This window comes from Vicugna pacos, chromosome 25, assembly GCF_048564905.1.
Source record: "Vicugna pacos chromosome 25, VicPac4, whole genome shotgun sequence".
NCBI lineage: Eukaryota > Metazoa > Chordata > Mammalia > Artiodactyla > Camelidae > Vicugna > Vicugna pacos.
Genome location: NC_133011.1, coordinates 26,402,631 through 26,421,135, shown reverse-complemented (window position 1 = coordinate 26,421,135; position 18,505 = coordinate 26,402,631). Strand labels below are relative to the sequence as shown.

The 18,505-nt window shown below is 36.9% G+C and overlaps 1 protein-coding gene across 6 annotated transcripts in view; it reads right to left on the bottom strand.

Moving 5' to 3' along the window:
• The window catches only part of TBC1D31 (TBC1 domain family member 31), a 59,257-nt gene that overhangs the window by 14,691 nt on the left and 26,061 nt on the right, over positions 1-18,505 (bottom strand). For 5 of the 6 annotated variants that reach the window (XM_072949666.1, XM_015245428.3, XM_006211414.3 and 2 more), the window contains 10 exons: positions 17,994-18,170; positions 13,668-13,747; positions 13,444-13,590; positions 12,968-13,101; positions 10,187-10,320; positions 9,688-9,867; positions 8,345-8,577; positions 7,943-8,095; positions 6,775-6,910; positions 3,021-3,113 (listed from right to left, as the gene is read on the bottom strand). In XM_072949666.1, the coding sequence (XP_072805767.1) occupies positions 3,021-3,113; positions 6,775-6,910; positions 7,943-8,095; positions 8,345-8,577; positions 9,688-9,867; positions 10,187-10,320; positions 12,968-13,101; positions 13,444-13,590; positions 13,668-13,747; positions 17,994-18,170 (1,467 nt within the window). The remainder of the gene's footprint in view (positions 1-3,020; positions 3,114-6,774; positions 6,911-7,942; positions 8,096-8,344; positions 8,578-9,687; positions 9,868-10,186; positions 10,321-12,967; positions 13,102-13,443; positions 13,591-13,667; positions 13,748-17,993; positions 18,171-18,505) is intronic. The other variant, XM_072949667.1, reaches the window with a different exon arrangement.

Below are 18,505 nucleotides of genomic sequence, written 5' to 3'. Positions count from 1 at the left end.
TGCAGCAGGAGTAATCCTGCACGTTCCAAAGAAAAGGTTAGCCCGTGACCGGTTCTAAGCCCTTGGAGTACCTTGCCTGGTAGGAGTGTCTGTATACCTGAGGCCTTGGGCCACGCCAGAGCGTTTATGCTAGCACCATGATTTGCGGTGGGAGCCCTGGGCCACACTATCGCCGGCTGACCTCTGCCCAGTAAGTAACCAAGGCCAGCCACGTGCACACTCCATGCCTACATGACTGACCCCGAGTAAAACCTGGACACCAAAGCTCAGGTGAGCCTGCCTGGCTGGCCACTCCGTGTGTGTTGTCACCCATCTTTGCTGGCAAAATGCCATACTCTCTGTATGACTCCCCTGGGGGCGGACAACTAGATGCTCGTGTCTGGTCGCTCCTGGACTCCACCCCACGTGCCTTTCACTTTTGCTGAGTTTAACCTGAGGGTAGTCCTGGGAACTCGAGACAAAGACATGTACGTGTTAACTCATTTAGCGCTCACAGCAATCTCGGCAAGGCTGGCACTATGCCGAGAGGAAGGCCCACCACGTGCACGAGAGAGACAGTGCGAGAAATAGACTCGATGAAACAAGGTTCTAGAACATGAAGGAGATGGGCTCTGGATCCTAGGTCAGTGTCTGCTTGTCTGTGCTTAGTCTTGCTCTTTGTTAAAAAAGATTTTATTCAAATTAGATGGAGTGCTGGGCTCACACTTCCAACAGAGGTAATCACAATACTATTTCTGGAACATAATTTGTTTGGAATTAGACACACTTCATCAACCTAGTGTAAGAGGCAAGTTTGGCAGATAGTGTTAATCACTAAAGACAATTTGAAAAAGGCAGCAGTAGCATATTTATATTTAACTGACCAGATGAAGTTCATGATTTTTACAAATCAGTTTTGTTAGAAGATGAAGTCTTCTCCATTAGTTTGCTTACATAAACGCTTCCCTTACAAATGAGCTGCGGGTTCTGGGATGACGGGTGGCTCAGGCTGCATGGCCGCCTGGCCTCCGACGGCTGGGGCGATGGGCAGGGGTGTGCGGCTGCCCAGAGTCTAGAGGTGCTGGCCGTGGCAACGCTGGGTCCGAGGGTCCTGGGCCCGGAAAGTGTGGAGGGCAGTGGCCTGGTCTGGCCTGCACCACACTGTCCGTGGGACCTCAGGTGGCCCCCAGTCTGTGTTCCCACGCCAGGAGATGGGGCAGTGGGGTTGAGGGCATTTGAGTTTATTGGTCGTCGACTGTATGTCAGGGAATTTTTGAAAGAAGTGGGGATTTCTTGCTTGTGAAAGAGAAAGCTCTCTCTCTGTAACGGCACATGTCAGTGTGACATCTGGTCAACGCAGGAAGGTGCAGACCTTGATGACTATCTCAAGGTGCAGAACCTGGCAGCAACTGAATGAGTATCACCAACTCTGCAAGTGAAAAATGGATGCTCGAAGCAGATCGCTGCTAGCGGAATACTTAACTACCCGGGAGCACAGAGACGACCTAAGGATGTCCTTGGGGAGGAATCTGAAAACTTCATCTTCAGGAGCTGCTTAGATTCTTTAAAATTTCCAGGAGTGCTAAAATTACTGTTTTGGACAGTCCATGAAGGTACATACAAAACAGTGGGGCTAGAAATAAAGAAATTTAGTGTGCAAAAAAAAAAAATGATATGATACATAGAAAGCATCACTTGGCATTCCTGATTCCTGCCAGAAGTACCTAAGTTGAATCTTATCTTGAGGAAACAACAAATGCTAATCGAGGAACATTCTACAATATATCTGGCCTATGTGCTTCAAAAATATAAATGTCATGAAATATAAAGACAAGACTCAGGAATGGTTCCAATTTACAGGAGAATAAAGAGATATGACAACTGAAAAAATGGATTATCTTAGATTTCCTTTGGCTCTAAAGGACATTTTTAGGACAAGTGATAAAATGTGAGTAAGGTTTATACAACAGATAATAATGTGTTAACTTCCTGATTTTGACCATTGTAGTATGATTATGTAATAAAGATTCCCTGCTGTTATAAAATATGCAATGAAGGGGTGAAAAAGCATTGTATCTGCAACTTAAACAGCTGAGGGAAAAAATATGTGTGTGTGTTTATAGATTGAAAGAGAAGGATAATGAAAATTTAGCAAAATGTTAATATTTGAGAATATGAGAGAAAAATATTTGGAAATTCTTAGTATGTTTGTTGCAAATTTTCTCTTAATTCTGAAATCATGCCTTCTGGTGCCATCACCCCTCCTAGCCAGTAAAAATAACTTAAGCTTAGTCCAAACGAATTAATTCTAATTCAAAATCATAGGAGGCTTAGTGGAAGCGTAAACCTCTGGGGCTCCGAGTTAGCAAAAGTTCAGTGTAGAAACTTAAAGAGTGTTGTAGTTATGAATGGACTTTCTGTTCTAAATCATATTTAATGTGAGCAACAATCAATCATATACATGTTACCTGTTATGCACTTGTAGTTATCACTAATTTCAAACCTATGGTCTGACTTTAAGAGGGCTGAAGGAAGTAAAAACTTATGGTTTCAAAATAAATGAATAGCATGCTTTTTCCTAATAATAATATTTATAGTAACAAAGTTCCCTTCTTCAGCGTCTTGGAAATTGAATTATATGTACTAAGGTCGGTCCTTGCTGACTTGATTCCAGCAGATTCAACTTTAAAGTGCTTTACAGCTCTTGTCTGATTTACCCTCTGAAGTCCTGGGTTAATTCTGTAGTCACTATTACACAGACATAAGGAAACTTGGTAAGTTAGTAAAAGATCCTGAGGCAAAATCTGGGACTTAACATCTGGCTCTTCAGACACGAGACTACGTTGCTAAGAGAAACATGAGTTTGAGTATCACAACAAACTGTGCATCCAGACATCCTGGCTACCTTACAGTCCTGGGTGACACTAGACTCTGCTTGGAAGAATAAATACAATGAACACTTAAAAACCTTGAATAAATACAGTCTAGAAAGAGTTTGTACAAACTCTGCTCTTCTTATATTGGAAATAGTTGATTTATACCTTCTCGTAAAGTCTCTTCTGTGATTCAAGTTCCAGATGTCTCATTTCTAGGTCTTTGGCTGTGGCAGCAATTTCTCGATCTCTCATATGTACCTACAGCCAAATAATAAACTGAATTCACAAAAATAATTTTTAACAGACTTTGTAATCTCATAATCTGAACCCACTAAAAGCACTTAAAATAATAGGTACTGGGTTTTTGAAACCAGAGTAATTGACAATATATTAACATTCACTGTGGAATCTAGGAATAATGTTTGAGTTAAAGTTAAGCTTAAGTTTCTAAAAAAGAAAGCACAATTACCACACGCTCATCTACCCAGACTAGGAGAACAGATGGCCGTTCTTTCCACATTACCTTGGCCACATTATGAGTTAGAAAAACTTGAGCAATTGAAGTTTGCAGTGGATAAAAACGTAAAATGTTTGATCTTATTCCATGTAACATTTATTTAACATTCTTTTCGATTACACTTCTAATATTTTATAAATTTGGCTTGGCAACTAGTAATTCCAAGTTAAAATTTACTGTAGACTATTCCAACTTGTATGCGCCCTGCTTGGATTTAGCTAATTTAGAGTTCACCTTTCTCCAAAAGTTGATGACTTGGAAGCTTCTCAGTCCCATACACTAGAGGGCTTGAATAAGGCACTCTTTAGGTAGAGAATCTTAGGAACTGTCTTAAATACTTGGCTGCCTAAATAGTCCTCATTTTTTAGGAGTGAGAATAACATGATATGTGTTTCAGCACAAAACAAAACAAACTATAACCCATTAGGCATCTAATGTAATCATTTCACCTAACCAGTCAACATTTAATGACTGCACTACCTGCATGCATAAGGCAAAGCATTATATACTGTAGACTCGCTATCAAATACATGTAACTGAAGACACAAACAGTAAAAATGAGAACATTGTGGGATGTGCAAGGACATGCATCCAAGGGGTAAAAAAACCAGACTGAAAACCAGTTCAATTTAAAGAGGTTATTGAGAAAGCAGCTAGCTCAGAGGTGGGGATACCTGAGTTTATGAAGCAAGGATAGTTATAATGCTAAGAAGCAGGGGAGACGTTTGGCATCGCAAAGAATGCTTTTTAGGAATTTCAATTACAGAAGCTCTTTTGCTTATGAATTTTCAGAGGTGCAAAGAGCTATGTACCAGAGCAAAACAGATTAGTGCTGCTGGCTGATAACAGATGTGTGTGTCACTTGGATGTGTCACTTTGGACCCAAGCAGTCTTTTCCTGCTGGTGCCTGAGTCATGAATAGAGAAGTTTCTGCAGTTCAGCAGGGTCAGAGGTCACTATGAGAAGAGGGAGACGGTAGGACAGGAGGCGGGAAGGGGAGGCAGAGGTCAGAATCAGTTTAATTCAGTGCAATCCTAATAAAAATTCCAATAGGATGGGAGAAGGCAGGGATTCAGAGAGAGAGAAAAAATTTTCAAAGTCTACTTAAAATGGTAAACATTTGAGAATACTGAAGACAACCGAAAAGGCAGACTAATAGTGGGTAAGACTAGTCAGTAAGACGTTCCAAAGGTGTTACTCAAACAGTGTGGTACTGGCTTAGGAATAGACAGCAACGGACAAGATCAAGTATTTAAGGGAACTAAACATTTAATAACCATCACCTGGCAAATGACTTTACTAGCATTCAACAAATGGCACTGGGAAAACTGGCCTTTGGAAAGAAGCAAGCTTGGTCCCTAACTCACGCCTTACATTCAATTTTCAGACACATCAGGGGTTGGCAAACTTATTCTATAAAGGGCCAGAGGGTAAATGTTTCAGGCTTTGTGGGACATACTCTGTGTCACAGCTGTTCACCACCACTGTTGGTAGTGCAAAAGCAGCCAAAGAAATTTGTAAACGAGTAAGTGTGACAGTGTTCCAATAAGACTGTATTTATGGTCGTCGAAACTGAATTTCATATGTTTAAAAAAATTTAATACAGCTTTCATATCATGAAATATTATTCTTTGAGTTTTCTTTTTTTTAGCCATTGAAAATGTTGAAACTACTCTAACCCATGAGCATTACAAAGCAGGAGGTGGGTCGGGGAGATTTGCTGGTGCCCGATAGTTTGTTGCCCTTGAGATAATCAAAGATTGAAACAACATAAAAATGTTGAACTAAAAGAAAATATGCATAAGTGGTAATAAAACCTATAATGGGAAGGTCTTTCAAAACATGACACATATCCTAAGTCATAAAAAACTAATGAAGTTGGTTATCCAAAAGTTAAATATTTTACGTGATTAAAAAAAAAGACACTATACACATTCTTAGAGACAAGTAACACAGACCAGAGGAAAACACTCAAGACAGATGAAGGGATTAAGCACAACTCTGTGCTCTGCGGCAGCCCCCAGCCCGATGTGGATGCTGAGCATTTAAATTGTGACTTGTCCCAACTGAGATGTGCCGGGAGTATAAACTGACTACCAGACTTCTCAGATTTAGCACAAACAAATGATAATTTCAAATATACCGAGTTAAAGAAAATGTTATTAAAATTAATTTCACCTGTTTCTTCTTACTTTTTAAATGTGCCCATCAGAAAACTTGTAATTGCCCATGTGGCTCACATCCTATTTCTACTGGACACGAAATGACAAAAGAACCCACGTAAATTGATAAGAAAAGAGTAACTTGGTAGAATACTGGATGAATGATTTTAGATATGCAATTTACAGTTCTACAATGGAAGACAGATGAATGAAGAGATAGTTAACATCACTAGCAAGAAGAAAAAAAAAACAAAACCATTTTTCACCTATCACCTATCAGACTGGAAAATATTAAGACTGATGCACTCCAAATTGACCAGGGTATGTGTACTTTTACATTTCAAACAGCTTAAGTGGGTTCATTTTTGGAGGATAATATGGCATACCTTAGCATTTACTCAACAAAAAGTACATGTACAAATACTCAAAGATTTGTGCTGAGAATACACAATCTAGCACTGTTTTGTGTAGCAAAATTCTGCAAACAACATAAATGTCCAACAGCAAAGGATTAGTTAAATAAACTATGACATATTCATATGATGGAATACTATGCAACCATAAAAAGAGAAAGATATATAACAGTTTTTAAACAATTTATATCTGGGGATGAAATGAGAAAAGAGTGGACAAAGTCCATTTTTAACTCCATATATTTTGTAATAGAAATTTTTTAAGCTGCCTATGTGCTATTTTTTTATATTAAGAGAGAGTACTTCTTGGGGGAGGGTATAGCTCAGTGGTGGAATGCACGCTTAGCATGCATAAGGTCCTGGGTTCAATCCCCAGTACCTTTGTTAAATAAACAAACAAACCTGACTACCTCCCTCCTCAAAAATATAAATAAAAAATTAAAAAAAGGAAGAATATTTCCCCTACTTTTACAATTAGCTTCATGGTTAATGGATATTTCTATATTAAATAGTCACCAAGGACACTAGTCAACTTACCTAATTTCCCTGGCATTTCTAAACTACTTAACAATTAACACTTGGTAGCTACATCACCCAAATCTGGGTGACAGCTGTGTTTCCTCAGGGGCACCCAATCCACAGTGGGTGATCAATGTGTTGATGAAATACAGCAGATAAGAACAGCTGGGGAAACATTACATAAAACTAGAGGGGCTGTTTAGCATGTACCGTGGACTCTAGGAATAATATTAAACTTGAAAGTGTCTGCTACATTTAAATGAGGGTCAGTAGGACCGTGCATGAGTACGAAGGCAAGAATAACAAACCTTTCTCTCCATCTCATCATCCAGTCTTCTCAGCTCCATTTCCTGTTGATCTTGCTGAAGCTTCAGAAGACGCCTTCTGGCAGCATCTTGGAGGTGCATTTCCTTTACTTTCAGCTCTCTCTTGACAGCAGCCAGTCTTACATACAAAATACATCATGAGGAACAAATAAAAACATTTCAGAACATAGACTGCAATGGAAAAATACTACGTTTCACAACAATGAAAGGCCTGCCGCCTATCTTGGTCCACTTTCCCAGTTTAACTGGTGCCTTCATAACATGGCTGTTTTTACAACAGATAAATGAAAGACGCCCAATTACAAAACAAGTCAGCATTCATTAAAATGACAAGTCCATATGCAATTGGCTGTTCTTTCCATATTCAAAAGATCTCTAACAGGTGTACTTCTCAGATCATCTCAATACAATCGATATCCTTTCTCTGAGGAAAGAATGCCAAAAAAATGCTCCAGTGTTACGGAAGATTATGTATGCTATTCTCTTAGAATTTTAGAAGGCTAATAGCTCAGTTCAGCAATTCTTTTTAACCCACACTAGAAATCTGTTTCATAAAGTCCCATCCAAGAATAAGAATCAATAAACATTTATAGAAGTCATTTTCCCAACAATTAGGCTTAGTCTCAGCGCTCATCTCATTATCTTAACTAATTCAAACATTTTGCCTTATTAACACACTTTTGAGTAAGCATGTAATACTTCTTCCCCTGTCCTCCAAAATACAACATGCACAATGAGACAATCATTTTGTTTCAATTTTCAGGTCACACAGATATGTTTAAAATACAGTTTAAAAAATAGTGCTCCACTGAAGGTGACTGGTCCAGCACGGCATCACACACCAAGGCGTTTCTGCCCACCGCAGAATAATGTTTCTAACAATATCCTCCAAGGCACCCTGGATCTTGTATTACCTCTGAATAATCAGTGCAAGTTATATCATATTCAGTATAGCTTAGAAATTCCATTTTACCACTGTCATTTTTGGGGGAAAAGTGGTATTTACAGATTTTTTAATTAACTTAAGTATTTGCTTAATGGAATGCTACAGCTGGGTAATGCTATAAATAGTGTTGTTCCTATAATGAAAAATGAAAGGAAATCAAAATCATTCAGATATCCGGATTTTTTTTCAAAGTGCTAAACATACCTCTGTCTTTGTTGTATTATCTTCTCCTCTTCTTGTAAGAGCATTTCTCTCCTTGTTTCTTCAGCTTTACGAAGCAGTTCCTGTTTTTGGTACCAAGCTTCATCTTCAACTCTTTGCTGGTCCACCTCAGCTTGCATGTCTTGAACCGTCTGCCTTGAGTAGAGAATATTTATTATTATAACTAAATGCAAACAAGAAAACTGAGTAATTGAAGCCCAAGAACAACCAAAACACAAAATGTGTACTTGACTGACTATGCAAGAATATCTTTAAAGATATTTCTATCCTTCAAACTCTGATTTTACATTACTACTTAATAATTTACATATATTTTTCATAAAAACTTTATTTACATTTGTAACAGATTTTGTTTTTATCAAAGAACAACTGTTCCATGATTACCTCTCTCTTAAGTAATCCAATTCATCATTCCTTATTCTCTCTCGTTCCTGTGTCTGATAGTCCACAATGAACTTTGGGTATTGATTGAATACTGGGTATTGCCCCTTTGTCAGCGCCACAAAAGCGTTAAGCATGCTGTCTGGATGAATGTCAGTGGGCGTGGTGTCCATGAGACGATAAACTTCTCTAATTACAGCACTTATATCCAGGTTATTCCGATGGTGGAAAAAATACTGCAAGGAAACTCTGTGTTTAAATTGAGATTCACCTAACAAAGGAGTTATAGGTAGAACTAAAACAGATTTTAAAATGTAAACATGAATTCATCTTTAAGATGATTTGTTGTTTTGCAAATTCACCGAAGCTTTTCTTAACCCAAGTTTTAAAGATCCAGTTTCATATTCTCAAACTGTAATAAAATTTTACAATCATGTCATGAAATTTTGAAATAACACATTTTAAATTTTAACCCAAAATGTAGGCTTTCTTGGTAACAGAAGAATGCTTCAACAAAAAAATTCTTCCACTTGGACTTTTTTTCTTCAAAATCCAAAATAAATTAGCCGTTGAAAATAGCTTGATTTTTAAAAAATATCTGATATGTTTCCACGTTATCTTGTTCTGCTGACAGATCCAAGTTCTAATATATATACACATACATACATGTATGTATCTTGTGATCACGAAGTAAAAATAAAGTTTGACAGGAACCACAAAATAAGTAACAAATAACAAAACCAACTGAATCCATCCTGTCTACCAAAAGAACCACCCCTTTTAAAAACCAGCTCTAATTCTTTCTTTTGGGGGTTTTTTTTTGGGGGGTGGGTAGCTAGGTTTATTTATTCACTTATTTTAATGGAGGTACTGGGGATTGAACCCAGGACCCCGTGCATGCTCAGCAGGCACTCTAGCACTGAGCTATATCCCCCCACTTCTCTAATGCTTTCAGTCACCGTCTGCCACGCCTCAAAGTTCTCAGTTACTGTTCTGCACGTGCAATAAGCATGCAGATTATCACAGAGCAGCTGGCCAGAGAAAAGTTCATGCACAGAATAAGCAACTACTCAGTTGTTACTTTAAACAGGTAAAAAGCACAAAACTCCAGTGCTATCATGATTCTTTCCTGCAGCTATGATTTTAGGACTAGCAGGCAGCCGCTACCATCTGCTGAACTGTCTACAACCAAGAAAAGGCAAGGATGTGGTGGGGTAACTTGTTCACTAGAGTCTTACCACCGAGCACCAGTACCTGACATACAATAGGTACTCAATAAGTACATGGATTCTTCAATTGAAATAAATGAAATTTGAGAACTGCTACTTAAGAACAAGGACATGTACCTCAAAATCATCTTTGAGATTACAGTGGAGCAAAGGAGCTCTAGAACATATGTTGTAGGCCACGACGGTCATCAGGAGGAATGAAGGATGGTTGGAAAAGACATTATCAAATAATCTGAGCCACTCCTCTCTTGTCAGTACTTCTGAGAACACAGTTTCAAGAAGAGGCCATGCATACAGCTAAAATAAACATGAAAAAAATGTGTTAGTTCCCCAGGGAAAAGTCCTACTAGAGTTACTGCTAACGCTCTCATGTTTGGTTTAGCTACAAAAATCATTATATTAAAAACATAATTATGAAAAGAACTACCCTAATTTGGGCCCTTCTTCAGACTGTCAGGAAAGAAGTTTAATGAAGAAAAAGGATGGAATACTGTTAAAAATACATCAGTAGTATGTTGATTATTATACTTTTAAGAAATTACTGTTTTATTTCTATTACAACCAATGTTAGCTTCCAAAATAAGTTATGTTACTCTAAAAACCTTACACTTCTTACCTGGGAAGTTATATCATGATCTATGAAGTGTTGCAGGAGCTCCTTGTCATGAAATGCCAAAACATTTTCTATCATACTAAGAATATTGATAGGAGGATTAGGAAAATATTCAAACCAGTGTTGACACCAATTGACTATGAAGAAAAAAATTGAAAATTTATCTTTACCTTTCTATATTATTAAAGGGCTTTGCAGTTCTTAAATGTATCCACTTTTTGTCTTCAATACGCCCATTAATAAAGAGCCACTTTCTTGTTCTAAAATACAGTTTGTCATTTTAACCATTTTTAATGTACAATTCAGTGACATTAATTATACTCACAATGTTGTACAACCATCACTATTTCTAAAATCCTTTCCCAAACAGAAACTTTGTCCTTATTCAGCATTAACTCCATTTCCACTTGCCTGGCCCGGCCCTTGAACCTCTAATCCATTTGCTGTGCCTGTGAATTTGCCTATTTGAGAAATTTCATAAAAATCTGTCCTTTTGTGCCTAGCTTGTTTCACTATCCATGTTTTCAAGGTTCATCCATGTTGTAGCATGTGTCAGACCATCACTGTTTTTTACGGCTGAATATTTCATTGTATAAGGCTGGGAGTTCAAAATTTGTAGGTACTGACAGGCATATAAAGAATAGATAAACAAGATTGTACTGTATGTCTCAGGGAAACATATACAAGATCTTGTGGTAGCTCACAGCGAAAAAGAATGTGGCAATGAATATATGTATATTCACGTATAACTGAAAAATTGTGCTCTACACTGGAATTTGACAACATTGTAAAATGACTATAACTCAATAAAAAAATGTAAAAAAATTTTCGTTGTATATATACACATACTGTTTGTCCATTTATCTGTTAACTGATACTTGGGTTGCTTCCACCTTTTGGCTGCTGGGAATAATGCTGCTACAAACATCTGTGTATGAGTCTGTTTTCAATTCTTTTGGGGACATCCTTAGCACAACTGTGGGATTATACAGTAATTCTATGTTTTAAGTTTTTGAGGAACTGCCAAACTGTTTTTGACAGTGACTGTACCATTTTATATTTCTATCAGCAATGTATGAAAGCTTCAATTTTTTCACATCTTTGCCAACACTTGTTACTTTCTTTTTTAAATTACAGCCATCCTAGTAGGTATGAAGTAGTTCTCACTGTAGTTTTGATTTGCATTTCCCTAATGACTGATGATACTGAGCATCTTTTCATAGGCCATTAGCTATTTGTACATTTTCTATGGAGAAATGTCCATTCAAGTCCTTTGCCCATTTTTAAACTGGATTGTTTGTTTTGCTTTTTTTCCTTTTACAACACTTAGTGTTATTGGCAGGGTAAACTAGTACAACCCTTTTGCAGAATCAATTAGAATGTTCATGTTTTATGACCTAGTAAAACCAATTCTGGGAATCTACCTAAAATTTATGAATGTGAAGACAGTCATGATATTGTTACTTTCAATACATAAAAATTAGAAACCTAAATGTCTAACAATAAAAGATGAAATCAGAGCATGAATATTTATCAAATATTATAATAAACAAAATGTTCACAAAGTTTATACAAGTAAAAGTACACAACATATTAAACAAAAATAGTTTAGTTATAAAAATAAAGAACTGCCTAAAGTGTGGAAAAATTAGAAAAAAACAAAACAAAATCCTAAAATTCTAACAGTTGGAGGATAAATTATGGTGCACCTATACAATGAAATATCCTGTGGGCAATAAATTATGTTTTTGACGATATTTAATGATTTGGAGGAAACACTCTTTTAGGAAATTCACTAATATATTATCAAGATTGTCTCTGAGAAAGAGGAAAATAAGTAAATTTTCTTTTATTTTGTATACTTGCCTATATTTTCTCCAATTATGAGTAAAAATTTATTAAAGCAAATGCAATGTAATAAAATGAATGAAAATATGTAAAGAAAAACATATTTAAATATTCACAATATGCATGCTTGGGCCTTTTTATTTCCACTTTTCAGAATTTTATTGTTAGTTAAGTGCTTTTCTACTTTGTACGAGAAAGATACATAAAAAATTGGTTATTTTTGTTAAACCAGTCTTGGTTTAATGTGGATCCAGTTTATTAACTATTTAGCTGAGCTGATTTTACTAATACGAAAACAATGACTCACTTTTTAGTGTAGGTGGTAATGATCAAGCAGTAAACACAGTGGTTGGGAGTACAAGCTACAGATTCTGACTGCCTGAGTTCAAATCTTTATTCTGCCATTAACCTAACAGTGGTAACTTAAGTGCTCTGTGCCTCAGTTTCCTCATCTATAAAAAGGGGATAACAATAAATAACACCTACCTCATGGTCAACTGTAAGGATTAAATGAATTAATAAAGGCAAAACACTGAGAATGGTACCTGGCACACAGAAAGTTCTGGATAAATGTTAGCTCTGGATGATGAGAATGAGGATAACAGCCAACACCTGCCACATTAGGTTCTGGGTGCTAAATGCTCTACGTACTTCCTGCAACCTATGAATAATAACTGACTTTCAGTAAGTGGAGCGTCTGCTTCCTCCTTACTAACAAAACCCACCCTGTAACAACAGTATCTTCTGAAATGCAATCATCCAAATGTTACTATAAGTAAAAAGGTTTATTTATGTATAAATGTCCAAACTGTCCATTTTATGCGCTATGTCTGACTGTCTCACACTAGAATTGTTAAATGTTGCAAAAGTGCAAAGACATCAGGAAAATGTACAAGAATCTACTCTTGGTGTCATTATTTATACTTATTTACTTACTTATAAGAGTAGCAACAACTTCAAAACAGACGAGCTGGTTGTTCTGGAATAATTTTACAAATGGAAATGCCAAGAGTGGAAGATACGGTGTGTCACTAAAGATGGTGGACCAGTGAGCTAATGCAGACAGGGTTCTGTGAATAAAATAAGGAAATGAAGACCAGAGAAGTTGGTTTAAATTTATTCGAATAAACAATACATTCACATGACAAAAAAATTCAATACAAAAGGTAAATTTGGTATAATTTGGGTTTGTCTATTTTCCATGATTAGACTGAGGTCATAAATTTTTGGCAAGAATACCACAAAAGTGACGTGCAACGTAGTGATATGTTTTATTACTGGTGATTTTACATTTGATTACTTGGCTAAGGTGGTGTCTGCTGAATTTCTCTACTATAAAATCACTATTTTCCCATTTGTAATTAATAAATATCTTGGGGGAGATAAACAATGCTGCAATATACTGAACATACCTCTGTAATACTCTGAGTAGTTTCCTGCTTTTGATAGGATAGTTCTTCTGAAGGTTGAGAAATGCCACATGAATACCTTTATCTATAAGGCTGCTGAACGCAGTGTGATTTTCAGGCAGTTGTAGCAGAGAACGCCAAATGAACATTCTGAAATTAAAACATAATTTTAACCAAGAAAAATTCGGGAGTAAGACTAACTTAACGTGCAAGAAATTAAATTTTACCTGTATTTTGTTGGATATTCACCATAGCTTTTTAGTAAGATTTGTAAACGCTTTTTATTTAATCCATCTGACAATTCATTCTATAAAAAGAAAAAAAACTGTATCAATAAGTGACATAATCTTAAAACTGAAAAGGTCATCTAGACCATGGTAAAAAATATTTTATATCATGAGACTCTTCTACACACACACACACACACACATGCATGCACACACGTCCCTTGCTCTCTCCTGAGTCTGCATATACACAACAGATAAAGTTTGTGACAAATTATTTACCCTATAATAGGGTTTGGTAAACTTCTTCCGGAAAGGGTCAGAGAGTAAATGCTTTACGCTTTGTGGGCCAACAGGCAAAATTAGGACATTATGCAGATACTTAATATAACCATTTAAAATGTAATCATTTAAAAATGTAAAAATCCTTAGCTTGAGTAGACAGAGTGGGCCCAGGGCTGTCCTCTGTAACCCCTGTAGCAAGAGCGATGCATCCTGATATTTCCTTCCCTCTCCTGCTCCCTCTTTTTCTTTTAGGTCAATTTTTATCTTAATGGAAAAATATTTTATAGATTTTAAGATCATAAAGCCATATTCCTAGATTATCTCATGGAAGCCTAACAACTAAGTGAAGCAGATGAAATGTTCTATCATTTCTTTGAGAGAATGAGAAGGTCAGAGAAGTTCGGTGACTTGCTCAAGGGCACTCACCTGTTAAGTCTTGGCTCAAGATCCAAAGCCAGATTTTCTTAGTTCAGTGCTCTTTTTTACCATAAGAAACAGTGAACCCAATGTAGGAGGGAGGTGAGGGGAAAGCCCAAAATGACAGTGAATGAAGATTCCCCGTTTGAGAGCCACGCACCAGACATGGAAGGCAACTAGTCCAGACCAGAGCAACACAGTCCGTGAGAGAGACATGTTCACTGTGGTCATCACCAAGATACCCACTGCCACTGAAGCCTCTTTAACAAAGGACAGAAAGCTCAGGTGAATTGGCCTGAGTTTTACCTGTTTTCTTGTCTAGACCCTGAGCTGATGAAGTTCCTACTTCACGATTAGCTGAGGACATGCATTGTTCATAGAAGTGTTCTCCTTTGACCTACTGCTTAGAGCTGGATATAGGTTTTTTGTTTTTTTGTGTTTTAAGCCACTCCTGGTTATTTTTGTCCAGGGACTCCCTGACATATCCCGCTTTGATCCACACTGGACTGCTGCCAGATGCCCTGACCGCAGTGTCCCTTTGTTTCCCAGAAATCAATCATGACTACACCCACTCGCTGTCCCAGAAAAGGCTCCAGTACACTCTTAGGAAGTCTGAAGCCAGACCATGTCTCAGAAATACCACTCAGCTCATTTCCTCATTAGTGCATTCAACCAACAGGGCCAATGCCGCCCAGTCTTCACACAGCTAGGTTTGTGCCTGTTACTTACTTTTTTAAAACTAAACAATATTTTGTTTAGGGTTACATTGTATTGGTGATATAATTACACAGAAAACCAAGGACACGATTAACACAGAAGTGAGGACAACGGCAACCTCTATGGGACGGGGAGAGAAATGTGACTGGGGATAAGCACACAGGGGACTGACTGCACAGCTACTGGCAACACTCTATTTTGTCATGTGGATCTGAGCAGGCCCAGAAAAGAGCTAACACAGCAGGTCTGAGACTGCCATCCTTAGAAAGGCCTGCTTGAAAGCTGGCCCTTGTCTAGTGTCTAGACACCTGGCTTTTGAGGAAATTCCCGCTATCCCCAGAACCAGTGAGAGTGGCTCACTGCGCCTAAACTGCACACTGTGGTTCCCGCTGAACGCCTGCTTTCCTCGCGGAGTCTGGGATTTCGAAATGCACTACCTGGAAGGTGCCTATACAACCAGCCTCCAGGAAAAATCCTGGGTATTGAATTCTTAATGAATTTCCCTGATAGACAACACTTCACACATTCTTCTTTTGATGCAAGTTTCACATTTTAAAAATGCTTACAGAAGAAAAGAGGCTGTTGAAACTAATGTGAAAATTACCAAGAGTCAGTGAGAATATGGAGCAACTAGAACTCTGAAATACCTCTTGGTGGGAATATAGGTTGTTTTAATCAACCACCTGGGAAACTATCTGACAGTATTCACTAAAGCTGAACATATGCACAGCCCATAAGCCAGTAATTCCATTCCTAGGTTTATACCCAACAGCAACATGTCCTTATGTTCACCAGAGATGAACTAGAATGTTCACAGCAGCACTGTTTCTAACGGCAAGAAAAGCAGGCAACTACCCAAATGCCTATCAACAGCAGAATGGACACAGTTTGGTTTATTCACACGATGGAATAAACCTGTGAGTGAATGGTTTACAACTACACAGATTTCTCAAACATATTGTTAACTGAAAGAAGCCAGACACACAAGAGTACCAACTGAATGTACTTAAGTACAAAAAAGGCAGAACTAATGCATGACGTTAAAAGGCAGAGAGCAGTTATCCTTGGGGATGGACAAAAGTGCCTGGAAGGGCTTCCAGGGTGCTGGGAATAGCCCAGTTTTTGATCTGAGTGCTGGTAATACAGATGTAGTCAATCTAAAAATGTACTGAGCTGCGCATTTATTGATTTAATATCAACAAAAAGTTTGAAAATGTTAGCAGCTTCTCTATTAATGTTGTTATTGTCTTTCAATTCCAAAGCAATATATGCCTTTCACGGAAAAGTAGGAAACTACAAAAAATATGTCTAAGGAGGAAAATAAAACCGACTGAAACAGATGGGCAATTCTATTAGTATTTTGATCTTTTTTATGGAGTTTTAGAAATAACACATAAGTTCTCGTATCTTTTTTAAATTAACTGATGCCCAAGCATATAGTTGTAGCTTGTTTTTTATATTTAACATAATGTAATTATTCCCCTTTCCTCTTAAATAGTCCTAGCGTATGGCTCTACAATAATTTATACGATTAGTTACTTACTGTTAGACATTTTGGCTGTTTCTAAGTTTTTCTTGAATAAATCCCTCTCTCTCACACACACAGTAACAGATCATCTCAAACAAGGCAAAAAGGGAAATCGGAACATTCTTTCTGAAGATCAGCTTGGCTACTCTTCTCAGAATTTTTATGCACACACTCTGACTTAAAAATTCTCCTTCTAAAGATACGTCTGTGCAAATGTTCAAAGATAACTGTACAAGAATATCCACTGCATCACAAGCTGTGTTATCAGAGGACTGATGATAGAACCTGATACCAGTCAGCAGAGTCCCGGGGAGATAAATTGAGGCATACCCACAAATGCAATGCCACGCAAGTGTTTTTAAAACACTGTAGCACTGCACGCAGTAATACAAATAGATATTCAACCTGTTAAGTGGCAAGAGCAAGTTATAAACAGCACTACAGTATGATTCCATTTATGTAAAAATATAAAAATAAAAAAGTAACAGACACAGATACACGTATGCTTATACAGAGAAAATGTCTGAAAGGATGTCAACAACTATTAACAATAGTCACCTCTGGGGAGTGCAATGAAGAGTGGGCTAGGGAACAGGGAGGAAGAAAAGTATGTCTTTATTTTTCCCCTTTACAACCTTCTAAACCAGCATTGTCTAACAGGTAATGAAAGAGACACCTGTAATTTTTTAAATTACATCTAAATTTTCTTAAGAAAATTTCTTAAGGAAATTTTAAGTTTTCTAGAAACCATGTTAAAAAAATAAAAAGCAGGTAAAATCAACTTTAATGCATTTATTTAATCTAGTGTAATAAAAATATTACCATTTCAACATATAATCAGCATAAAATTATTACTTAATAAGATATTTTACATTCTTTAGGGGTAAGGGATTAAGAGGTACCAACTACGACATATAAGTAAGCTACAAGGATATATTGGAATATAACCAATATTTTTAAATAACTTTAAAGTGAGTATAATCTATAAAAATATTGAATCCCTATATTATACTACTGTAATACTATAAATCAACTATACTTCAATTAGAAAAATATTTTACATTCTTTTGTTCATAGTAAAATTTCAATATCTGATGTGCATTTCACACATAGACCACATCTCAATTCAGACCAAGCCACATGTGACTCGTGGCCAGCCTACTGGACAGTGCAATTCTATACTGTTTGACTTTTTAAAAAAATCATAAACATGCATTAATTTTATACTAAAAAGTTTTATAAGCATATTATATTTCAGTTACAACTGTCTTCTTTTCATATAACTTTCCTTCAATTCCTAAGAGAGGGAAGAGTGATGACAGCCTAGAAGTCAGGAGACTCGTCTACAGCAAAGTTATGACACAGGTTTCAGATATTCTTACCTCTTTATTTTCAAAATTGCCAGCCAGGTCTTGTTTCAATATCCTGGTTTGTGCTTTGCTTTCTCTTGATTTTGCCGGCCGCTGTATTCTTCCTGACGTCACCTTCACCTTAAGATCACCAGAATTCACTTTCTTCTTAGGCAAATCTTCAATCACTTTCACTAAAGGAGGAGGTGGCTAAAAGAGGGGGAAAAAATCCAGTGGCTATCCTTGCAAAATAGACCTGTTAACATATGACTTACAAAATTCATTTTTGGTCAATCTAGTAATGTGCCTTAATATATATAATTATCCTTCGGATAAAAAGTAAATAAAATATCCAAGAATGTTCCTTGTCGACTCAAAGCAATTGCGAATCAAAGCAATTTTCTGTCAAATTCCTTTGAAGAATGTCATAAAGATTCATGATTAACAACGATAAACAGAATTTAATTATTCCTTGAAAGCTGGCCTTAAATTATTTGTATTAATCTATTTTTTACACTTGAATGATGAAGTGAGTGGTAAAGTGA